The sequence below is a fragment of the Lucilia cuprina genome, chromosome 5, assembly GCF_022045245.1.
Source record: "Lucilia cuprina isolate Lc7/37 chromosome 5, ASM2204524v1, whole genome shotgun sequence".
Classification (NCBI taxonomy): domain Eukaryota; kingdom Metazoa; phylum Arthropoda; class Insecta; order Diptera; family Calliphoridae; genus Lucilia; species Lucilia cuprina.
In genome coordinates this window covers 21,008,320-21,035,879 of record NC_060953.1, presented here as the reverse complement: position 1 = coordinate 21,035,879, position 27,560 = coordinate 21,008,320, and the positions used below count along the sequence as shown (strand labels likewise).

At 29.0% G+C, this 27,560-nt stretch overlaps 1 protein-coding gene and 1 long non-coding RNA gene across 3 annotated transcripts in view; one reads left to right on the top strand and one right to left on the bottom strand.

The window, feature by feature from the left end:
- LOC124420096 lies at positions 1–27,031 on the bottom strand. Of its 2 annotated transcripts, none has more exons than XR_006941027.1 (3): positions 26,949–27,031; positions 268–539; positions 1–105 (listed from the first exon to the last, which is right to left on the bottom strand). It is a non-coding gene; the product is annotated as an uncharacterized LOC124420096 (long non-coding RNA). The 2 variants fall into 2 exon arrangements; XR_006941026.1 differs by lacking the exon at positions 26,949–27,031 and adding an exon at positions 600–717.
- LOC111679081 (structural maintenance of chromosomes protein 5) overlaps positions 24,710–27,560 on the top strand; it is a 28,581-nt gene continuing 25,730 nt past the window's right edge. Inside the window, exons 1-2 of the mRNA XM_023440577.2 lie at positions 24,710–24,865; positions 24,926–25,307. Coding sequence (XP_023296345.2) covers positions 24,819–24,865; positions 24,926–25,307 — 429 coding nt within the window. The 5' untranslated portion in view covers positions 24,710–24,818. The remainder of the gene's footprint in view (positions 24,866–24,925; positions 25,308–27,560) is intronic.

Below are 27,560 nucleotides of genomic sequence, written 5' to 3'. Positions count from 1 at the left end.
TAAATAAAATCCAAATTGACTTAAGCCAACACCACTAACTAATTTCGCCAGCTTCACTCAACGGAGGACTTCTTCGGCAGATTAGCACTAACATTAGCATAATTTCTATAAAAAGAAAAAAAGTTAAAAAAAACAGATAGTTTAGACTTCAAATATATATATTTAGGTATAAATTGATGAATACAAAACATAAATAAAAAAGAAACTATAATAAAATATAAATTATTTAAAAGTTGTTTTTTTTAAGTTTTCATATTTTCTACTTACCGAAATACCGAACGAGGACAGATAACGGACAGACTGAAAACCTTCGCTACTCTTCTTCAAAATGAATGTTATGTAATGACCCGATAGTCCAGATCACCAATATGGAGACCTTCTAAGTTTATAAGGTAAGTGATTGGGGTGAAATTATTGTGAGTGGGTAGGGATAGTTAGGGGCAACTGGGAGGATTAGCTTGCTACGGTTGTAGGTTTAGGCCTCTGGGAGAGAAATAACGTATTGGCTACTCCATCCGCCAATAATGATTATTCTTGGCCTGTAAAGGAAAAATTTAGGTAAGTGTTTGGTGTATTCGTCTTGTAAATGTATTGCTCACTTCAGGTCCCTTTCAATTTAAATATTTCCGTTTTTCTGTCAACTTAAACGTAATGCTGGTATTTTATAGAATTTTTGTACCCAGGAAAAGTGGTAGTGTCGGCAAAAACCACCCCATCCGGCGAGCCTCCACATATTACCAAAATTCAAAACAGGGACTATATGTATATTTACATAATTGATTTAAAACTAGAGATGAAAGAAGTTTTTTTAATTCTATTTTTAGAATAAAAGCATACAGAATTTAGTTCAATTGTATGCAAAAAATAACTAAAACGAAAAAATAATTCACATGTACACATGCAAAATAAAAATAACCAATTTTGGTTAATAATAATCAAAGTTGCAACACTGGTTGTGTGACACGGTTATGGCCTGGAGAATATGCAATAACTTTAAAAATTTCCAACTTTTTTTTTGTGTTTTATATCTTTCTGTTGGCCTCCGGTAGGTTAATGGTTAGAGTTCTGATCTGGTAGACCGGAGGTGGGTTCGATTCCCGATAGCAGATTACGTGCATTTCTTCGGATTTGATGTATATATGTACATCCTCTTTTCAAACTAACTAACTAACTATATCTTTCTGAAATGCTTGTTCTGTGCACATTGCGATTCCTTTACAATAAAATTCAAAATTTATTACTAAATTGCCAAATTTGAGCAAAAACTAAAAAAAGTAAATTTTTTGCCCTTGTAAATGCACATGCAAACTTCAGAGCCATTGCAAGTGCATTTACAAGGGAAAGCGTTATTCTATTAGTCTAATTTTTTGCATGTTGTTTTACAAGCCATAGAACAATTCGAGAGGGGGACGGCCTGTCGGAAACATTTTTTCCATCATACAAGCTTGGAACACTCTAATGTACATATGTTAATAATTTAATTTTCTAAACTTAATATTCCCTCCAGCACTATCAATAGTTTATAAATTTACATTCTCATATGATTGTTATTCCATGTGTAACATAGAGGAGTGTTTATCTGAGACCCAAGAAAGTATATATTCTTTGTACAAGTGAAAAAGAAGCAACTGAAATCAATGAAATTTACCCAAAATGTTTGGTATTAAAAATAATGCAACACCTTTTATATGACTATACCGCTCTACAAGAGCGCAAAATGTAATATCTCGGAACAAACCTCGTTATATTTGTTTATAGAAAGAATAATCAGTACAACACCTTTTATATGAATATTCCGCTCTACACGAGTGCAGAATGATATATCCTGGAACAAGCATCTTTCATGTACAAAAATGTATCACTAGCAAATATAATAAAATTTTTTAGAAATACCGGAGTGTTCTCAAGAGCTCTGTACATAACCTTACTTCAAATATGTTCCACATCAACGTTAATTACTATCTACACATCAGTCGTTGGAATAATATGATGAATTATATGAAAAATGTATTTTGTAAATTCAGTATTTATACTTGTACTCGAGTTACAATTGAAATAGAATTGCTTTAGTTATTAACGGATTTAACAAAATATTTTGACAGTCTTTTAACAATTAACATTATATGTCAATTTATTTGAACAATTATTACAATAATAATGTTCAAAGAGCATCCCTTTCTTATAATATTTAAATTTACAATCCTATACCTTTATTTTAGGATGAGGATTACACGCAAAACACTTATCGGCAGAAAATAACAAATTGTTAGATGAAAGAAATAAAATTGAAGAGAAACCATCTGTCAAAATTCTCGACACTTGACAACATACTTGTTTTTAACGTTTGTGAGGTTGTGTGCAAATACATAAATAGCCTACTTGCTTTCCATAAATCCTGTTGAATCCTTTACATAAAGTAATTGTAATATTTTAAAGTTCATTCTTATTTATTTTTACAAATACGATTTTAAAAAATATATATGTTTTACGTACGTAGATGGCTTGTTGTCCATTATTACCCTGACATACATACATGACATGTAATTATAGGTTTATTTTTTATCAAGGGGATGTTTGTAAACACTTGCTTGACTGAATGATATATTCATTGCCTGTTAGCACCCCGAATAAAATTAACCAAAATGAGTTTGTTATTTGTGAAATGGGTTTTTATTTTTTGAATTGATGCAACTCTCAAAAGGATGAAACGCTTTAAAGTTGTAACCAAACCGACCGCTTAATTGCGCTATTACACCCCCAATTAGTTTTAAATAAACATTATTTAAATTAATTTTTGTTGTTTAAATTACTGAGTACAAATTGAAAAGTTTGGTTGTTTATTGCAACTCGTACATTTTTCCAATAAGAGTATTTAATAATTTAATCTTTATCCAAAAAATGTCATATTTTGTGATTGTTTTTTCTTATTTTTTATATCACTGAAAAGTAAGTTGTTGAGTACCTAAGTACAAGTTATAAATCAAGACAGTTTATCATGTATCTAGATGAACCCAAGGTTGAGTATCTTCATTAAATTAAGACTAATATTTCGTTCCTCTTTGGTCTTATTGACAAACATTGGATTGGATTTATTTCAAACCAAAAAAATGGAGAATAAAAAAGTAAGACTGTTTTATTTAGCTATGCTAAATTTTTTGTATGCACCACCACAGCATATATGGTCTTGGATCTTCGAAGTTTAATAGTTTCAAAAAGTATTTTTTGTGTTCATTTGAACTATTATTTTTGAACGATTTTACGACAATAAACTGATTTTCTGCAAGAGGTGTTATATGAGTGTATAAATTTGGTACAGAGATTTTAGTTATTTTATTATGATGTACTTTTATTGTATTTTGCTACAAGACTATTACAAAAAGCCCTAACAAGAATACAGCCTACAGCGTAACGCTGGGGAGTCGATTACTAAAAGCGAGTAGATTACCACTAACTCGACAGAAAAAATGCACCAGTTTTTTTTTCCAAAATTAGGAAGGTGCCGATTTAAAGTACTGTTAAAACAATCCCAGATGGGAGCACTAAAATACATAAGACTGTGCCCACAGCATCATCAGTCACTACTCAAACCCTAAAAGCGAGAAGTTTTCCACTGACTCGGCAGAAAATGGAACAGTGGCACTTTCTTAAATTGGAAAAGTGCAGCTGACACAGGATCTCGATCAGTGTTTTCTCCTCTTAACAAGATTGGCAGCATAGGATGAAACGGAGCTGAAGCAAGGTCGTAGCAACATATTCATGTATCAGACCTTCGATTCTCCGACACTTCCTAAAACATTGGATTTGATAAAAAAAAAATTGTAATAGGTTGAAGTAATCAAGAGCTGTGTACCCTATTAAGCTTCAGGACCAGACGTTATTTTCTAGGCACATTTGTAAATATAGGCGAGATTGGTTTAAGTACATCTGTTAAAAATTTTCACTGGATACTTAAGATATACATTAGTTAAATGGCATGATGCAATAGAAAACTTTATACTTTATTATTAAAAGCTGTATATCAGACAGCCTCAAATATAAGCAGCATGTTTATGTAAAAGGACGATCGATAAAAAGTTAGTGTATGAAGTTTTCCACTACATAGGTGTCATTGAAGGGACCTTTAATAACGGGCACACTGACACTCTTATCCAGTCCTTAAAACAGTTTATTTCGGCTGCTGCTCCCTAACTGGATCAACTAAATGCCAAGAAACAATAATTAGTCCAACTATGACACATTGGCTTAATAAAAGTAGAGTTTTTTTTCTTTATATATATATATATATATATATATATATATATATATATATGTGAAGAGTTCTTAAACCAAAAATGGATTATAAATTAAACTTTTTGTATGAAATGAATTCAGCGAGACTTTTAAAAGAAATAAAATTGAATACATTAGTAATGTGACTATAACTTATATAAAAAAAACTTAAAGTACTGTAACCAAATTGTAGATATTAATCCGAAGCCTTTTTCTTCAAACTCTCAAAAAAATCAGCAAGTCAGAGGTTAGAATTCAGACGAATTTAGAGCATGTAGCGAGGACAGTGAATCTCTGGAAAACTTTTTTTGCCAAAAATTGGAACCAAATATCTAGGGAATGATTTTTTCAGGAATTTAATCCAGTAAACTGAGTTTCAGAAGAGCGGACTATAATGAATATGAATACAATATAAGGTTTTTGTTTTACCAACAAACATTTTCTATACACAAAGAAATCAGATTCCTTGCGGTAATTGAATTGGGTTTCAATCGAATTTGGTCGGTTACAACAACTATCCTTAATTCGGCAACAGCAACATAATAATTCGGTTCTGTTAAATAAGTATATAGGCAGGTATAACAGAATATAAATTGTCAGTTTTATATTGAAAAATGTAGCTTTTGCTTTCCTGTTGGTATTCATAAACAATAGACAAACATGACCATTAATGAAACTTATCGGAACATTGGCAAACGATGAAATATTGGTTATAGGGCTAGCTTAAAATCATGGACTTTGTACAGCAATATTTTTTTATACAGACTTTGACTTTCAAGTCATCGCCATGTTTACCTTTTATCATTCATTATTGTATATTTTTTTGAAATATTTGTGTGTGTGTGTGTATGATATTAAAATACGTTTGTTACATTTTTTTAACGAATTAAGTTATAAATCGTTACCAAATCCAAATGTATATTTGAAATTTAATAGAAATACTTTAGTATAATGTATGTTTTGTAGCCTTAATTTAAAAAAAAAGAATAAAGTATTAATATATTAAAAAAGCTTAAAAAATTAATTTTGAGTTAGTGTGGGTCTAATTTAGACATTTTGGTCATACATGAGTGCAACTTTTCTCCTATTGATCCTAGAAAAAATGACCAAAATATTTTTAAATAGTATAGGGAGATATAATGCGTTTGAGCTGATGAAATTTAAATTTTGTTAAATATTTGACTTTAAGTCAAATGTTTTCAAATGATTGAAACTCAATTCATATCTAATATAAAATGATATGTTTTGGGAACTCATCAAGTGCTCTAATTCAGCAGATTTTAAAAGTTTTTTTTACTACCTGGTAGTCATTTTCTTCTGACCACAGCGATGTAAACAAATTCTCCGCTCCAGATTTTAAAGGCCTCGAAAGTTTTTATATATGTACATATAAATATATATGTATATCTATACAATTAATAAGTAGTCGAGATATACTGACATATTTTAATGGGAAGCTTTCAAAGAACTTTCTCATGATACCCATATCGACCATATCGGTTAATAAATAATCGAGATATATCCAATTATATATTAAAATTTAGAGGCCCAAAATTGCCGAATAATTTTTTTCCTTTATTGAAGTCAAAAGAAAAATTACTGTCATGTGGTGTAAAGAAATGTTTTAAAACTGCAGTATTAAAACGCCAGATTTATGACCTAAATTTATGATCAACGCAAAGGTATCATTTGGTCGGCCATGCCCGACTATACATTCATACTTTTTTTAACATTATACAATTTCCTTTATGGGCTTTATCTATCACTCAAGAATAATACATAGTTCACACGAGCAGTTGAATTACTTAATTCGACCTCTAAATGACAAAAGCCAATAAACTAGTTTTTTACACATTCGTAACTCATTTTGACAGTTTATCGCCATGTTGTTTTTTTTTAATATATTATTTTGTATTTTTCGAATACTTGTGTGTGTATGATACAAAAATACGTTCGTTACATTATTTTAACGAATTAAGTTATATATCGTCATATCTAACATTTTTTTTGCAGGAAAAGCAATAAACAATTTAAATTTAAAAGTTTGTTTGTATCAAAGCGATTTATTTGTAGTAAATAAACATTTTGTTTAATAGTGAAACCTATCAATTATGATAGTTGATAATAGCTATATACAAATTAATAAATTAGACTTTTTACCTTTAATATTTGAACATTTTTTTGTATATACTGCGTTTTAATTTTTGTCAATAAAATCGTAAATTTTCATTTCGCTTCTGATTTTATTTGAAGTTTGTTTCTGTTTAAATAATAATAAAACGAACAATTCCAATCGTTTTTATATTTTTGCAAAAAAAAAAAAATTAAAAATTCATACGATTTTGAATCTTTCCATCCTTATTTTCAGTAAGTTCTATTACATTTGTTATCTACACTATAATATTTTAAATTTTATTTTAAAATTTTGACATAGTTTTTATGTTTAAAAATTAAATAATTATGTGCAACATAAAAATTAATTTTAACTGGTCATCTGTAGAAATATCAGTTTGCATTTAAAGAGCTTAAGATATACAGAAGCGAATGATTAATTTATATTTAATATTTTTAAACTAATAAAAAATTGAAAACAAAAATAATTTAATTATATTTCAAAAATATTCACAACTAAAAATTAATGTGTCAATACACTCGTTTAATGGATCTAATCCTTTAGTTCGACTTTGCTATCCTCAAAAATACTTCTAGAGAAGCTATAGATAACATATGTATATAACTTCTTTTTAGAGCGATTTATCATTCATATTTTTGAAATTAACATAAATTTTGGGAAATAGTATAATAATATTTGGAAAATAAACATAATAATATTTGAAATTTGCTTTCGATAAATTCGAGATATTTTTCTAATGGTTTTAAGAAGTTGTTTTCTAAATTGATGTACCAATAGAAATATTGATATAAATGATTTCATCGTTCCAATGTAGCAGTTCCAGAATCCGGTTTTGTTTACTTCCGATCTAATACATTCAAACAATTTTATTCAATAAGCATTATTAACTCCATATTACGAAAAAATCTAAAATTATTAAATAGATAAAGTAAGAATCGAACAACTCTAAAACTAGTTATTATAAAAATTTGATTTTGTATTCAAGTCCCATGATAAAGGGAGTATACTAAGCTTAAACTATTATTATTAATATTATTATGTACTTTTTTTAATTTAAATTCAATAAATAAACCAATTTTTTCATTTTCAATAAAAAAATTTATAACTCAATTTTTTCCATTTTAATTTCAAATTTTAGTTTGCGAAAAATAACAATATTTCGGTTCGTTAAATGCAATAAATACGTGTAAAAAATAACAAATAGTTTTGTGTTATAAAAAAATATGTTGCATGTCTTATTATCCAGGTATTTTCGCGGAAACCTTTTAAGCATTTCTTTGCGGAAAAAAGAACCAAAAAAGAACACAACGAAAAATAGTATTTACTCACACAAAATAAGCTATTGGTATATTATTTTGGAAGAAGGGTACTAAGGACACTATAGGATCGAATTCGGGTAAATTGTTTGATACTTTTTGAATGCACAATTTTTCCGGAACAAAAGAATGCATATTTGAATCGTATGAATTATATCTGTGATATATAGATTCAAACAAGGAATTTTTTGTGAATTTATTTTCGAACAACTGTATTCCTAGGCGAAATGGGGAAAGTAATGTTCTTTTTATTAGAACTTTCCACAAAGGATTATTTAATGTATAGTTTCAAAAACAATAAGAAGAAATTAAGGATAAGGGAATCAAAGTTTCTTTAAAATAGAAATTTGGTGTAATAAAGACCAAAAACTTGGACTAATCTTGTACGGCGAACAAGTGAAGAACATTTTGTTAATCCCATACTAAATTTTGTATATATAAAAGTTTGTCCAGAGTTCAAGTTTAACAAATGAAACCCTAAGTCGGATTTTTATTTAATAACACTTTTGTAAGCGATTTATTGATAACTAGCATACCCTGTGCTTCGCTACCCTAACTTACATAAAATACATACAAAATTTTGTTTACTTTTATAGAAAATTAAAATTCATTAATTTTTTTAATGTTTTAGTTTTATACTAAGGTCCCTACATTTTAAATTTTATTTTTAATATCTCTGTTTAATAACGTAAAAATATTAAACAGAACCATCAGAAAAACGAAAAAGTACAAAAATCTCTCTCAATAAATTCTCCTTTAATAACTGTGTGTGTTCCGGTTAACCATTATAAAAACGTACCATTTTGAAGAATAGAAAAGTACCAAATAGTCCCCACTTACATAATATTATTCAGTCAAGACCATGTATGTTTCTAGGTTGAATATTTTAGAATTTAAAAAAGTACAATTTTTCCCCATTTTGCTTAGAAATATACTTTTTCGAGAATTAAGTTTACAAAATGTTCGTATTTAAATCTATATATCACAGATAAAACTCAAACGATTCAAATTTGCATTCATTTGTTCCGGAAAAATAGTGCTTTCAAAAAGTATCAAACAATTTACTGGAATTTGGTTTTATATAAGCCTTAGCACTCGAATTCCAAAATAATATACGAACAGCTTATTTTGTGTGAGTAAATAAACTACTTTTAGAAATTTTATAAAAATCGGCTCAATGAGTTTGAATAAAATTAAATTTCCCGTTTTTCCCCTTTTTTGTACTTTTTCCCCAGTGATATAAGAAAAAATTTATTATAATAAAAATTACAGAGTTAGTCCGTAATTTAATAGGAATAATTCAATAAACAGAAAACGTTTTCTTAATGTGCTTTAAGAGTAGATACAGGAGCATTTAAAATGTTTCTTGTATCACTAATATTGTGTAAGATAATTAAGAAAACCTGTTTTGCCCGTTTTCCCCTTTTTACCAGTAAATGTTCAAATTTCCAAAAATCCCTCCTTAGTGGATTTACATAACCGTTTGGGCTGTGCGATGATGAATCAGTCAGTCAGTAACGCTACTCTTTTATATATATATAGAAGATAAACACTCGCTTCTAATACTTGTAAATCAATTACACAGACCGACAAAATGTTCAAAAAGCCGAAACCTTGAGACCAAGTTAGACACTTCTAAAGGATTGAGCAGCGCTTAAATATTATGTCTTTACTGGTAAAAAATTATTAAATGTGGTACTTTTGCATTCTTCAATTCAACCGAAAAAAATTTTTAGCACTTTTTTGTAATTTTCTATAATATTGAAATATAAAATTTTACATAAATAAAAGAGAAGGAAGCATTTTTTGAGTGTTTTATACCCTTTACGTGAGAAGGGTTATTTAAGATTATCATTCCGTTTGTAGTTTGTAATTTCTATAAAGTATATATACTTTATAGAAATTACAAACGGAATGATAATCCATATACAGTGCACTCGCGGTAACGTGAACTAATTAAAACCAAGGGAGTTCATGTTAGCGAAATTGTTCACGTTAGCGATTGTCAAATTTAATGAAAAAAATATCACATTTTAATTTATAAATCTGTATATTACACGCTTGAGCGTGATATTCTTTTATTATTATTTATATCATTAAAATATAAAACTAAAATTTTATTAAAATCCATTTTAATAAAATTTTTCCTTTTTAATACTGCATATTGTTGACTTAGCGACATTATACTTTTTTTGCTAAACTACTTAGTCACACTTGTTCCTTTTTGAAAACTATCTAAAAATGTCTGCCTTTTCTTTTAATTGCAAACATTTAAATTTTTTTACACACATGCCGACTGATTCACTTCTCATAAGAAGCTAACTTCAAATTTCTTTGCCATACAAAAAAAAATAATTTAGGGGATATACACTCATTTATATAAGGGGATTCCCAAAATTTTAAAATTCGAATTTAATGAATGTATTTTAATGTTGTCTACATGCTTAGAAAACATATACTGTGAAAAAAATTGTTCACGTTATAGAGCTTTCTGTGTTTGTTCACGTTACAGAGTAGTCAATGTAAAAAACATCTTGTTCACTTTAGGGGGTGTTCACGTTACCGCGAGTGCATTGTATATAGCGGAGTCTATTATGCCATGTCCGTCTGTATGCCTGCCTGTCCGTCTGTCTGTTAAAATCAGTTTTTAGAGGACCCCGGCGAGATCCGAATCTTCAATAGTTCTGTTAGACATGATTTCGGAAAGATCGCTATTTAAAATCAGCAAAATCGATCCATAAATAACGGAGATATGAGCAAAAATCTGAGACAACCTCGGAAAATTTCATCAAAAATTTAGATTTTTTATTCAGATGCAAAAAACATAAAATAAAACTTTTTGGTACTTTATCGTTTTTAAAGGGTTCTTTTTGAATTTTCTATAATATTGAACCTAGAAACATGAAATTAAATGTGTAAAGTCGGATTTAGGTAAGAACTCAAAAATGTAAAATTTTGGTACTTTTTTGTTTTTCAAAGGGTACTTTTTAAATATTGAACTTAGAAACATGAAATTAAATATGTAGAGTCTGAATTAGATGAGAGCCCATAAAAAGGGAACTTTTTTTTTACTTTTTTGTTTTTCAAAAGGTACATTTTGAATATTATATAAAATTGAAACTAGAAACATGAAATTAACTATGTAGATTCGGAATTAGGTAAAAACACATAAAAGGATATTTTTGGAACTTTTTCGTTCTGTCAAAGGTACTTTTTAAATTTTATATAATATTAAACATAGAAACATGAAATTAAGTATGTAGAGTCTGAATTAGGCGAGAACCCATAAAAAGGAACTTTTTGGTACTTTTTCGTTTTTTAAAGGGTACTTTTTGAACATAATATTATATTGAACCTAGGAACATGAAATTAAGTATGTAGATTCGGAATTAGGTAAGAACACATGAAAAGTGAAAAATAACTAGTTACAAATGTATTTAAAACTAACTTTGCAGTTAATTTGTATGTTTACTAGTCTATTCTCATACTCAATGCTACATTAACATTATTTTTCTATTTGGAATGCATTCTACACAAATGCAAATATCAATATTTCTTTAATAAACTTCTAATATCGACTAGGGTTAGAACCAAATAAAAATTTTAGTATATCGAGGGACTATATTCAATAGTCTCTATCTAAAATAACACAAGTTTTCAGGAGAGCATAAAAACTGCTTATTTCGCTAGTTCGTGAAGATTTTAGAGTTTTTTCTTCTACAATATATTTTTACGACCATATTCTAAATCCTTATATAAAAAGAATTTAAAATTTTGCATTATTTGCAAAATTATTCACAAATTTATATCAAATAGAGCTTTTTTTCTATAAACATTTTCTTACAGAAATATAAATTTTTTATTTGATTTAATATCAATAAATATTATATTTTCGCAATTTAAAGAAGCAATATGAACCAAATTGTTGAAAAAGCAACGAATTATAAAGTTTTGGTCCAAAATCAATACATATGGTTAAATACGCAATAAAATTAATCAAATTTGTATCATATTGCCCAATATCTCAAAAACTATTAAACCAATTTCAAATATTTTTTTGCGGATTCGTGTTTAGCATGTCCAAATTATTAAAAAACACTTATTTTGCAACAGAAAATTATTCAAAATAATAGAGTTTGATGCAATTTTTGGATAGAAGATAGAGAGTTTTGCATTCAGAATTTTTTTTTAAGATAGAGAAATTTAAAAATTGCTATAAAATTGCCAAAAAATATGTTTTTCTTTTCAAATTTATGTCACTGCTGCGGGATAGTTTTCTGGATATTTTGCAATCAAAATCTTATTTTCATGAAAATGACAGATAGAGACTATTGAATATAGTCCCTCAATATGTATTTCTTATGTTGATCCATTATATACCTAAATAATTTACGATTATCTCTAAAATATATCAAAACGAAGAAGAAACTACCATTTCTTATGTATTTAATCGTTTATAATCAAAATCAAAGCACGAAATAATATATTTATACAATTTGTGTTAAAAAACACATTTTCCACCCTACAGGTACAAAATCAATATATGATTTTGGAATACATACATAATTTAAAAAGTATACCTTCTTAACTGAATAAAATTGCGTACCTTGCGGCATATTTAAGGATACGGAAATCCCAGACAAATATTCTCATCACTGGAAATAGCATACATACATATGTGTGGATATGTTAAATCAATAAGAATATTTTTGAAAATAGATAGACAAGTACTTAAAAGAAGAAAAAACAAAATTTGTGTTATTTTTGTTAGCAATTGTATAATATTCGATACGTACAATATCTTAATAAATTGTTCACATAAGTACTTACGTAGAGAATAAAAAATTATTATACAATTGCATGTATTTTTTGATATTCTTAATGCAATTCTTTCCAAATTTGTATAAGCACATGTTTATTATCCCATAGGTCTATTGGTTGGTACTACTATTTTCTTAGTACCTATTGTTCTCTAACCAATAACACGATTTGCAATGATAAAAAATAATCCACCACACCAATTGAAAAGGTCACTCACTGTTGCAAAGTGAATTTGGCATTCATTCATCATCATATACATACTTTAATAAAAGACATGCATATTCCCATGACGTTCACAATTGTAAATACTCGTATTTAACATGTTTATTCATTCAAGTGCATAATCCGCATATTATTCTATCTGCAAATAATGCACACATGGCCAAGAAATGAACATCGTTGAAAAGATTAATCCAACTAACGTACACAACACACATACATACATTATTCAATAGCGAAGAGACGAGTACAATAGAGAAAAGGAAAAACAATCGAATCGAATAATAATGACAACAATAGAAATGAGAATAAAAGGAATTAAATGAATACAATATACAATATGTACAATTAAACGGCCAATAAATGAACTACAAATAAACCAATGAACCTGTCAATCTTTAACTGTTTATCTTTAATTGAATTTAATGTAACTGTTTGTTTAAGTATTTAACAGCAAAATACTACAACAGCATACAATTGTACTTTTTATACCTTCACCTTCGACAGAGGGTATATATGTTTAAGTTTGTCATTCTGTTTTAATGTAATATACATAATTTATATAATATAATTTTTCGACCCTATAAAGTATATACTTATATATTCTGGATCCTTATAAATAGCGGAGTCGATTAAGCCATATCCGTCTGTCTGTGTGTTAGAAGCCCCCAGATATCTGCAGGATCCGAATCGGAAATACGATCGAATAGAATGCTATTTAAAACCAGCCTAATAGGTTCATAAATAAAGGATATATATGAGAAAAAATCCGAGACAACCTCTGAAAATTTCATCAAAAAGTTAGATTTTTTATTCAAGCTCAGACGGAAATTGAAAAACAAAATACATAACCATATGTAAATTTTGATATTGTAGGCTTGATTATAAAGCAGAGCAATAGCAGCAGAGTGGGAGCAGCACTAGTGTGTTATTATGGGCTAGAAACATGAAATTAAGTAAGTTAGAACCCATAAAATGTACCTTTTTGTTCTACAAAAGGTACGTTTTGAATTTTCTATAATACTTATTCAACCTAAAGACAGAAACCTAAGTACAGTTAATCACAAAAATAAGTATACAGAAATACTTATAATTGGTTTTATTTTTGTTATTTGAGTTCTCATTTAAAAAAGTAAGTACCTATACAGATTATTTCAATATATATTTGGTTTCATGATATTAACAAAATTTATGAAAATTTTACCTGTTTGAATATAATTACCACTGAACACTAAGAAGTGAAACGCTGTCATTTTTTTACAACAACAATATTACGCTCTTCTCACAGACGAGTTCTGTGTAACTCCAAAACATATGTAAGAAACTTACTCTCTCTCCAAACTTCAAAACTTTGTCGCAAAAATTCGTGGCTTATAGAACTTGAAAATATTTTTTATCACTTAACGTTATATTTTTTATTTTTTTGCACTCTTTAAATATATTTAATAGCCCGAAAAGATTTAATTTTTTACAAACGAAAAAAAAATATTTTTTATTTTTTTGACATTTAATTTTTGTTGTTGAAATTAAAACGAAAAAAGAACAATGTTGTAAATTTTCGTATGGTACAAGAAAAAAATATTTCAACTAACTTAATTATTATTTCAATATTGCAGATTAAAAAGCAAAGATACGTTCATATATAATGTTTATAGATAAATTATTTTGCAAAATATTTAAAGACATCTTCTAAAATATAAATTCAAATGAAATATTTTTTTTTAATTTTTAAATCCGATGTTTTGCAACTATGTAGGCTTGAGAATTCTAGTAATACATTCTTATAGTTAGGTACCGACTGACAGTAGACTTAGGTTTTTTGACAGCGTTTCACTTCTTATTTATTCATTGATAATTACTTTATAATAAAATATTTTTACACAATAACTTGGACAAAATCCACTTTTAATTCCGAAATATTTTAAGTTTTGGTAATTGACCTAAATATTACTTAAAGAAGCAGTTTTTTCATATTTAAGTCCACCTTTCTATTTAAACCCCCGGAGGTTTGGATCGGGTATTCAAGAATATCCCTTGCTTGTTCATTATGATACATTAGAAGACGATATTTTAATTTTTAAAGTAATTATTTTTTACAATAATTGCAATCCATTTCGGATCGTTTTTTTATAATTTTATTTCCGGAGCCAATCGGCACAAATTTAAAAATTTCTGATCTAAAAGTGGACTTTTTCCAAGTTATTGTGCACAAAATATTTTATTATAAAGTAATTTTATTCAAACAGTTAAAATTTTCATAAATTTTGTCAATATTATTAAACCAAAAATATATTGAAATGTATACTTACTTTTGTGACGTAAATTTTGCACCTATTTAACTACACCTTAAATGAGAACTAAAATAACAAAAATTTCTAGAAAAAAAAGTAGTGAATAATAATTATTATAATTGTTTTTAATAAATAAATGTGCTACCAATTGTCAGTATTTCTGTATACTTATTTTTGGGATTAACTGTATATAGCTCGGATTAGACGATAACCTATAAAATGGGACTTTTTGGTACTTTTTGAAATGGACTCACAGACAGACAGATGGACGGACAGACGGGCATAGCTAAATCGACTCAGAAAGTGATCCTGGGGCTATTGGTATACTTTAAGGTGGGGACCAATATTTTTGGGTGTTACAAACTTCAGCACAAACGCATAATACCCTCCCCACTAAAGTGGTGTAGGGTATAAAAATGTCCTTAACAATTCCAAATTCACTACTAGTCATGCTCAAGAAATAGAAATTTAGAATAAAAAATGGGAACTAAATTTATAAAAACAACAACTAAAACCATTAAAATTTATATAAGGATGTCTGGATTATTAGTTATTACCAGGGCAAGGATTTCTATGCAAATGCATGTAACTAGTTTTCATTTCGAATCAAAGAATTTGCTACAAAATATAAATAATAAAATAAATATAAATGCATAAATTGCATATTTTGCTTTAAATTGCATATATTTTGCTCATTACCATCATTTTTATACGATATCTATGCAAATACATGTAATATTTAATTTTTAAAACCACAATTGCGCGGAAGGTATTTTGAGTTTGTGCTGCTAATTGTAAATTGTCCAAAATATTGGACCTTAATATATCGGTTCAGTATCAATTTCTGAGCCTGTCCATCTGTATGTCCATATAAAAAGATAACTTGATGAAATTTTGTTCTTACATAATTCACTTAAATCATTAGCAAACGATTACTAAAAATTCAGAAGTAATATAATTTATCCAAAAATACATTCATTCACCAAATTTTATTAGAATTATTATAGCACATAAAGTATTAAGGTACATAAAGCAGTATATTTGTTGTCAAAAACTTAAGATCTAACAAGTAGTAAAGTATAGACGGGCATGGCCGACCATATAATACCCTACACCATTAGTATATTTTTAAAATTTTTACTTTTTTAAAGAAACTTTTATGTTGAATATTATTCCAAAATATTTAAGCAATTTATTGATAAAAAACTAAAATTTCTAAATGAGGCTTTATATAGGTCAAATATGGACCGATCCTTGGGAAATTTGGAAAAAGGATATATTTTTAAATAACAGTTAGTTTTGTTGAGTTTCATTGCGATACAAATGTTTACAAGTCCATTTTAGACGTTTAAGACATTTTTTGAAGGGGGTTTGTATGGGGGCTAGGGTCAAATAAGGACCGATCCTTACGAAAACCTGCAGTGTCATTTATACTTATATAAAACTTATTTGTGCCAATTTTTAGAGAGATAATAGAATATTCAAATCGGGAGATACGGTTGTATGGGGGCTAGGTGAAATAATGGACCTATTTCAACCATTTTCAATAGGCTTTGTCCCTGTGCTTGGTCCAAATTTCATCAAATTATCTTGAAAATTGCGGCCTGTACCTTGCGCACAAGGTTTACATGGACAGCCAGCAGCCGGACAGACGGACGGACATGTCTTAATAGACTCAAAAAATGATTCTGAATCGATCGGTATACTTTAAGGTGGGTATTGGACCAATATTTTTGTATGTTACAAACATCAGCACAAATGTATAATACCCTCCTCACTATAGTGGTGTAGGGTATAAATATCTATTAATATGTACCATCACAAAGAAATATTTTTTGGTGCATATTTTTAACATTTTTAGTGTATATTTTCCCTTTTTATAGTGCATATTTTTAATTTTTTATTGCATGGAAATTCTTGCCCTGGTTATTACTAGGAAAACTAAATTATACTAATGCATGTTTTTGTGATACCTGATAAGAGAAAGCGGTAGTCGTACTAATACACTTCTAACCATTTTTATATCCTTCGGATGTCAGCCCCGGATAGGTCCGTTAAATCATGCATGACATTAGCTCCTGGCAGATTCAATGGGTCCGATCGCTTATTACCAAACAGTGATATAAACACAAAATTTACGAAATATACAGTCCAATTATGAACAATAATTCCCCGGGAATTTATTATTCATAATAGGCCTAGTAGCTTCTATCTACAGGAATATTACTGTAAAATAACTTTAACCATATATAATTATTTGTAATTTTTAAACTCTCCACCGCCAACAGTGGTGATAGACGGTATATATAACTTTGACATTGCGTGTGTAACACCAAGAAATATTCATCGGAGACCCAACAAAGTTAATGTATTCTTGATCCTTATGAAATTCTGAGTCAATTTAGCTATGTCCGTGCGTCCGTCTGTCAGCCTGTGTAAAACACGCTCATGTTAAAACGAAAAAGTAGAAATTTACAAAATTCACTCAAAACATTATCTACTATTCGGTAATGTTGGATATTGAAAATCAGTGAAAATGGTTCACGACTTAAAAAGTTATGAGTAAATTATGTTTTTCCCCCAATTCTTATGTAGTTTTCTCAGAAACTACCAAATATATTTCGATGAATTTTGTCACTCATTATTTCTTTGTCGTAGATCATGTACGTTCAAATTCATGACAATTGATGCAATATTTCCCATAGCCCCTATACAAAGGTGTGTATTCCGGGAAATTAGTTTGTCGTCATAACTCCCTCAGATATATCGGTATCAACATAAAATTATGTACATGCAAATATATTATGAACAGAAATCATACTACCAACGTAAATATCAGTCGGACCACAATTACCCTAAACGCACATATTTCCCCGACAAATAAAGCTATTGTGTAAAATTCAAGGTGAATATGTTTTGTGTACATACAAAACATTCTACCAATTGTTTGCGGATCGTTCCATTATTGGTCATAGCTCCCATATAAGAACCTCTTCCGAAAATCACTTAAACTCACAAATATAATTGTCAAATAAAACTATCTCGATAAAATTCGACACAAATATGTTTCCTGTATATATGAATATCTCTACGAAATTTTTCCCTGATAGGACTATAATTGATCATACCTCCCATATAAAGTCCACTTCCAAAAATCACATATTCAACATGAATATGTTTTATGTACATATCAAAAAATCACTTAAACGCATTATCAAAATAAAATGATAAAATGTGACACAAATATGAGTGCTCCCTAAAAACGAAGTTGCGAATTTTGGAATTGTTCTATGGTTTGTTAAACTATGTCATGCAAAAAATTATGCTGATAGAATAACGTTAACAGGTGCCGCAACGGCTATAGAGTTTCCAAGTGCATTTACAAGGGGAAAATATAATTTTTTTTCAGTTTTTGTTCAAATTTGGCCATTTAGTAATAAATTTTGAACATTATTATAAAATAATAGCAATGTTACAGAATAATCATTTCAGAAAGATATAAAACACAAAAATTGCTTGAAAACTTTTAAAGTTATCTCACAGCACATAAATATTAAAATATTAAAAATATTAATAATTACTCGAATAATAGTTTATGTCCGTATATGATGTCAGCTATGGTCAAAAAAAGTTTGATTTTTTCAACGGCCGTTTCAAATCTCCAATTTCAGTTTTTTTGAAACTTTGTTAAACTAATATTAAATTTTTAAAAGATCTCATGGGGATTTATGGACAACAGATAAGTGAATAAAAAGGTGAAACATGCGATTTGTAAAATTTTAGAGAATACGTACTAATACTTTACTGTTGCACAGTGGGGCAGAATTTAAATTTTTTGGAAATAAATCTGGCATTTCTAAACGGCTGATCCGATCGGGATAAAATTTGGCGTGAGCGTAGCCAAGGAGTATTCGAGCTTAAGTTTTGAAGATGAACGCCGCAGATGCCCCAGGGACGGAGCTGTGGCTGCTTAAAGTAGGGTACCTACGACATGTAAAATTTTTAAACTCGTGCCATTTTTTTGTTTTTCACCCAAATACAAAGATTTTTATATTTTCTAAAAGCGCTCGACGAGATCTTGAAAAAACATACTACTTGTCTCTTATAATATCCGAGTTATAGGCATTTAAAAATTTAGTGATACAAAATTTACCATACCTTGGTCCGCCTTTTTTTGAATACCGGGCGTAATTTTGGATCAAATGGATTCAATTTTTTCTTGTTAGTTAGACAATAAAATTTCCAATAATATACAAAAAATTTCAATATCAATATTTCAACATCAATATCATTTACAGATCCAAAAATATACGTTTTTTAATTTAAAAATTCAAAAATTTTAGATTTTTGCCGTTTTTTTGCCCAAAATGTGTCTTAACTCTTTTATTAATAAAATAAAATTTTCTTTAAGAACATATAACAGTTTTCTAAAAGGTATCTTTACGCAGAACGCTTTGGCGTAAAAAACTTGTCCTATTTTTTGAAAACTTCAACTTTGGGCGACATGTTCTAAAATCCCAAAGCTGGGATCATAAAACTGAAAGCAGTTTTGGAAACCTCAATATGTTTTCTATTTACTCCAAAAGTATTTTGCCCCCTATGGGCAAAATTGTAAAAAATCCCATTTTTGGGATTTTCATTCCTATTTTTGGGAATTGCGGGATGCCCTTTGACCTTTTCAATTTTTTTTGCATTTTCTTATTTGAAATGACAAATTTAACAAGCGTTGAAGATTTCATTGAGTTTTGTTCATAAATAAAGATTTTGTCATATATTACATATTTGTTAAATTTCTAAAACTATGATTTATATCAAAATTTTAATAGGGTCGCAGATAGCTACAACAATTTAGTCCATATTTGTCCCTTAATATCTTTTTTTAGTTAGATATGGAAATTCTCGACCCTTTACAAAAAATTTCAAGCCAATATCTCAATTACATTCAAAAATATGTTCATTTAAACATGTGTTCTTTAATTTCATCTTTTTTATATTTTAGTATTAAATATGACAGAACATGTTTAAATCTTATATTTACCTATTTTCTATTTGTTTGCTTATCCTTATAATTGAAAGGTCCTATTATGCTTAAATTTTCAGAAATTTATAACTATTTTTTACCTAAATTTTTTCGACAGATCATTTCGTTCTGTTTCGTTTATGATCATGTAGGTAAAAATATACAGGTAATGATAATTTCGATTCATGTCTAAGCATGTTTTTTCAAGATCTCGTCGAGGGCTTTCAGAAAATATATAAATCTTTGTATTTGGGTGAAAAACAAAAAAATGGCACGAGAAAAAATTTTACATGTCGTAGGTACCCTACATTGAGCCGCCACGGCTCCGTCCCTGGGGCATCTGCGGGGTTCATCTTCAAAACTTAAACTCGAATACTCCTTGGCTACGCTCACGCCAAATTTTATCCCGATCGGATCAGCCGTTTAGAAATGCCAGATTTATTTCCAAAAAATTTCCATTCTGCCCCACTGTGGAATCTTACTTATGTCGAATCTCATCGCTATATTCGTATTTTTAAACAAGTGATGACTGTTAAAGTTGTTTTTCGAGGGGCTGCTTGTATGGGGGTTATCCGAAAACGTGGACCGATATTGCCCATTTTCAATACCAATCAAACCTTATCTATAACAAATAATTATTTATGCCTTTGACAAATATTTCGATGTGTTACAATCGGAATGACAAAATCAATATACCCCCTTTTTTTATGGGATGTATAAAAATACGCAAAAAATACATCATGAGTTATAATCAGGGAAACCGAAAACATGCTCTAAAAAGTGTTTTAAGCGCTTTAAATATGCCGTAAAAAACTCAAAATATGCTCTTAAAATTTAAAATATATGCTCCAAAAATAAATTTTTTTATTATTTTTTAACATTGAAAAGCTCAAAAAGACTGGAATTGTAATGAAATAATAAATGTTTAATATCATATTCTATATCCTACAACATTTTTCTATATCCTACAACATTTTTTTAATAAATTCTAGTATAATAGAATGTTCATTTTTAAAAATTAAAATATTTATTATATATGACACTTAGATGACACTATGCTTTATGTTTTGACTTATAGGTGGCGCTTAAAACTTAAACTCGAATACTCCTTGGCTACGCTCACGCCAAATTTTATCCCGATCGGATCAGCCGTTTAGAAATGCCAGATTTATTTCCAAAAAATTTCCATTCTGCCCCACTGTGGAATCTTACTTATGTCGAATCTCATCGCTATATTCGTATTTTTAAACAAGTGATGACTGTTAAAGTTGTTTTTCGAGGGGCTGCTTGTATGGGGGTTATCCGAAAACGTGGACCGATATTGCCCATTTTCAATACCAATCAAACCTTATCTATAACAAATATTTATTTATGCCTTTGACAAATATTTCGATGTGTTACAATCGGAATGACAAAATCAATATACCCCCTTTTTTTATGGGATGTATAAAAATACGCAAAAAATACATCATGAGTTATAATCAGGGAAACCGAAAACATGCTCTAAAAAGTGTTTTAAGCGCTTTAAATATACCGTAAAAAACTCAAAATATGCTCTTAAAATTTAAAATATATGCTCCAAAAATAAATTTTTTTATTATTTTTTAACATTGAAAAGCTCAAAAAGACTGGAATTGTAATGAAATAATAAATGTTTAATATCATATTCTATATCCTACAACATTTTTCTATATCCTACAACATTTTTTTATAAATTCTAGTATAATAGAATGTTCATTTTTAAAAAATTAAAATATTTATTATATATGACACTTAGATGACACTATGCTTTATGTTTTGACTTATAGGTGGCGCTTAAATACAGGTTTGTGCCATTACTTAATTACAGACATTTTAAATGAAACATAGATGGCGCAATATAACATAAAACATAAATTCTTCTCTCTCTGAGAGGAATTATACTAGAGCATAACATACACATGTCTTTCAGTTTCCAGAATGTCAAATCACATATGAAAAAAATATGACATTTATTGAAACCACATAGAAATATTTTCACAAATCGTCACTCGCTATCATCTCATCTTTCAAGTTGCTATGAGAGAGAGTTGCTGCGAATCAGCAGATTTTGGTGCGCAATCACACAAACACGTGTATTTCTTATGGGAGCTAGGCTGCTGCGTATCCCTAGGCCCACTTTAACTTGACGCAGCACATATAAAAAAATGGTTTTGCTGTGCACAGCGAGACGAAATTTCTGTGCACAGCAGGATGCTCTCTTCTGTGTTTTTGAGAGTATTTTTTTTTAATAAATAAAAAGTTATCAGGTTGTCAACTTTAAAATTTCCAAAAAGCACCAAATTGAAGAACGCGTATTTCTCGAAAAAAGCACTAAGATAAAATATTTTTTAGTTTTTAGAGAAAAGATTGTTTTTATATGTACATACTAGAGTATTCAAACGATTAATCGTCGTTCGTTTAATCGATTACTTTTTGACGATTAATCGTTCGAGTAAATTAAAATTGTCAAATTTCAAATAACGAATAAACCGAATAATTTCTATCGATTAACCGATTAAGAAAAACTCTATATTTAATAGTAAAATGACTATGTATTTCCTACAAATTTTAATATTTTTATAATAAATTTTCTTCCTTTCTTAATAATATCATTCATCTCTCTCGCGGTACGGAGTTTCCCATTCTCGTAAATTGTTTTGTTTTGTTATTCTTTTCATTCGTACAACAATAAATCAATGCAATAAACACGTAGTTTCTGAAACAAAAGTTTCTATATGTGGAAATTAAGGAAACTTCAAAAGAGAATTAAGAAGTTTTTAACAAAAGTTTCCTAGTGTGGACGAGGTCTTAGAAGGAAAATTCACCCAACTTAAAAAAACAATATTTTATTTTATAATGGTTCCCAAAATATTTTGAGTATTCGTGACATGTTACAAAAAAGCTCCTTTTTAGATATATTTTAATTTTTTAACATTTATTATTTAACCCTCCGTCATGCACATGTTCCGAAAGTCAAGTACGTAGCGCATGTATCTGGCGAGATACACTATGTATTTCAGTACATTTATATGAAAAATATGCCATTTTAGTAACAATATTACGATATCTAACAATATTTGTACAGGGTACCTGGAGACTCAAACCCCTAACCAAATTAGAAAATTATTAAAATCACAGTTAAATTCGTAAAATATCTGGCCAGATACATGCGCATGACGGAGGGTTAAAAGGTTTTTTGAATCCGTGTTTAACAGTGCACTATGATTCAGATGAGCACTTTTTTGGTCAAAACTTAAAATGTGTAAAAAAATATTTTTATAGTGTTCTAGATGGTGTAATAGAAATACTATTTTGCTTAAACTTTAAGTGTTATGACAAAAAAGTATGCCAATTTACATAGTTAAGATATTTAAGTTTAACAGATATTGAAAATATGGAGTTATTATTTTAAACCGTTAGATATATTTCAAATTTATCGAAAATATAAATTTGAGTTATTAATTAAATTAAGCAATATTATAGTTATAAATTACTATCCAAATTTAAATTTTTATTCTCCAATATTTAACGATATTTGCTAAATTTTGGAATATTTAAAGAAAATAACCCTTTATAACAAAATGTCAGTTTTCACGAAAATCGCAAAATATTGCCAGTTGGAATAAAATCCCACTATTTCCGACAAACAGATTCTTAAAGTTTCATACTGCGAAGAGCTCGGACTTTTATTAAAAGCTTATATGAAGTTGGTGATCGCAAAGATTTAAGACGTTATACAAAACTTTCATGTTTTACGTACCCCCACATTCTTTTTGGGCCAGCATTTTACGTTAATTACACTAGTTTACAACGATTTTGCTCAACGATAAACTCATGATGTAAGAGTTTTTTAGAAAAAGTATAAATGAGAATGTAAGAAATGAATTATGAGGGATAAGCACAGTTCGTAATTATGGAATAAAATGTCAATAATATTTTCGAAATTAATTTTGTTTTAATAAAAAAAAAGAAGTATGAATGTATAGCTGACCATATGATACCCTACACCAGTCAGTATGTATGTTAAAAATGGGGATTATTTAAAAAAATAAAGCATTTGTTTTGTTTTTTAACTTTATTTCGGAATATTTTTACTTTTTTGGCAAAAAAAGAGATTTTTTACAAGAGGGCTCAAAAGGGAGTAGGGCAATATATGGCCCTATCCTTAAAAATGTTGGTAGGGGGAGTTAAGTCTTCTTCAATATTATTTATGTAGAATTTAAAAGTGTTATTAGTGTTTGTAAGTGAATTTTGACCTTTAAGTCATTTTCTGAAGGGAATTTTATATGGAGGAAAGGGTCAAATATAGGCCGTTTATCGTAAAACTTGGAGAAAAGATTTGTTTTTAATTTTTAAGAATTTATTATCCGACCCTGCATATTTTACACACAACTTTTGTACTTACTCTGTTTTGTTTTTATAAACAATATATTTGCATCCAAAATCCCACTTTCTGATCTTTCGGATTCTTTCGAATTGTAGAAAATTTAAAAACTAAACGTAGTTGAAAACTGAGCCGGCTTACAGTCGATTTTAAGCCGCCGCCGACATATTTGGTGTCCCTCGCCGCCGCCGTTAATATTTGTCGGCGCAGGGCTCTGTTCAAATAAACAAAACAAAAAAGGCGGATTTCTATTTAATATCTTGACATGGTTTAAAAACAGTCTGACGTGCGAATTCCACAAGAATTAAAAAAAGAAATAACAGTGCAAATATATTTTGAAAAAATGTCAAGAATTGGAAAAATTAAAACTGTATGCTGCAAAAACTTTGTGTAAATAATAATGTAGCAGAATTATTTTGAAGAAGTAATTAAAACTTAATTTATTTTCAGTACATATAGCAAATGCGTATTTAACCCTTCGGAATATCTTAATGTTATTATTGGTCCAAATGGGACAGGGAAATCTACATTAGTATCAGCTATTGTCCTTAGCTTGGGAGGTGAACCGATATTACTTGCTCGATCTAATTCTATTGGTGACTACGTTAAAAATGGTTGCGAATCGGCAACAGTTTCTGTTGAAGTATTCGATAATGATGACAGTGTTGATACCAAGACTACAACGTTTCAACGGTCTTTCGATATAAATAACAAGTCCCAGTTTTTTATAAACGGACAAGCGATGTCTAAGAAGAATTTTCTAGAAATTGTATCGAGATACAATATTCAAATAAATAATCTTTGCCAATTTTTGCCTCAGGACAAAGTACAGGTACATAATACTTTAAATTAAACTTTTTGAATTTTAATGTGAATTGTAATGCAAACTTTGGTTTTACTAAAACGGTTTTAAGAACATAAATCTAAGAGATTTTAATTTTCAGAAAAAATTTAAGAAAAGTGTTTTGAAACATGAAACAAAATATTGCTCCATAAGTTTTAACATGTTGCCATATTCTCATAAAGAAAGCAAAATGCTAACATCAGAGATCGATCTCTTTAAAATCTTGAACTGCAGAAATATAAAATTGAATGAATTGTTGTGAAGTTATTTCGGAACTAGTGTGCGTTACATTGAAGTAGCTCCTACTACAATGTATAAGTAGTTTCAAAAAACTATTTCACTGAAAAGAATTTTGAAGTATTTAATAACCACAACAATATTTGGAGGAACGTAATATAGCGGCACCACTAGTTCCAAGGTTGTTATTTAAGAATCTGAATTGGTTCTGTTCTAGAACTAGTTCTAAAAATAATATAATAACATATAAATATCATTTAATTAAATTAACTACTAGAATCATTTTTTTGAATCAAAATTTTTAAGCTGGTTTTTAATAACTGCATAATACTCCATATCTTTTCCAGAAATATATGGTAATATTATTTATCATTTTAACAAGTATACATCAGTTTCTCATTCAAAAGCGATTTTATTTTTTTTATATTGTATTGCATGGGCTCCTCAGACAAAAATATACATTTTATTGATAAAAAAACTAAAGGCACTATCTACTGCAGGAGTATATTGGGGGGGGTATATTGGGTTTGTGCTGATGTTTGTAACGCACAATAATATTGGTATACCAATCGGCTCAGAATCATTTTCTTCTATTGTCCCAGGGACGAACCCTATTGAAAATAGTTAAGATCGGTCCATTATTTCATTTAGCCCCCATACAACTGTACCCTCGAATAGGGCTTGTAAACATTAGAATCAAACTACAGGTCGCAATTTTGGAGATAATTCAATGAAATTTGGCACTTGATATATTATACCGTAGACGAAGCCTATTGAACTTGATTAACATCGGTCTATTTTTTCACCTAGCTCCCTAGCACATAATCTTCTATTATACCGTAGACGAAGACTATTGAACATGATTAACATCGGTCTATTTTTTCACCTAGCCCCGATACAACTGAACCCCCGAATAGAGCTTGTAAACCTTGTAATCAAACTACAGATCGCAATTTTGAAGATAATTCAATAAAATTTGGCACATGGTCTAATGGTACTGTAGACAAATCCTATTGAAAATAGTTAACATTGGTCCATTATTTCACCTAGGTCCCATAGAACTGAACCCGCCAAATAGGGCTTTTAAGTTCATAATTATGTTTAATATACTCGTATCTCGACAAAAAGCTGCAAAACCAAGTTCTATACTAGTCTTGATGACCCTGATGAACTTTATTATAATAGAGCCTCATTTGACCCAAGCCCCTCTAAAGAGCCCCCATCAAAATTTTACTTAAATATCCACAGTTTTAATAAACAGTTAATGGCTTTAGTATATCTGAGGCAATGTACAATTCAACTTAATGTTTATTATGAAAACTAAATCACATTTTTTTCGTATGTAAGTGTAGGGTATTATTTGGTCGGCCTCGCCCGACTGTAATATCTTACTTGTTTTATTTATGATTTTTTGTTGCAAAAAACCAACACATTCATACAACATTTCACGTACACGACAAAAAAATATGATTTGCATTTTTTGTTAAAACAAAATAATTTTTCCAAGTGCTTTTTAATTTTTTTTTTTACGATAAACAAAAATAAAATCTACCTCTCGTCAATAACGAATCGAAACTGATTAGAAATGGGGCTCAGAAAAGACTCTTTTATAAGAGTTATCAAAACATTTTGTGTGCCCTAAAATGAATTGATATAATTTTTATTTCGTTTATATTGGGTATATTGGGTTTGTGCTGATGTTTGTAACATACAAAAATATTCGCCCTATACCCACCTTAAAGTATACCAATCGGCTTAGAATCATTAAGCTATGTCCGTCCGTCCGGCTGGCTGGCTGGCTGTCCATGTAAACCTTGTGCGCAAGGTACAGACCGCAAATCAAGATAAGTGGATGAAATTTGGCACACACGCTTCTTTTTGCCCAAGGACGAAGCATATTGAAAATGGTTAAAATCGGTCCATTATTTCAACTAGCCCCCATACAACCGTACCCCCCAAATATGGCCTTTTGGCTTATAATTAATTTAAATGATTTATTATGTT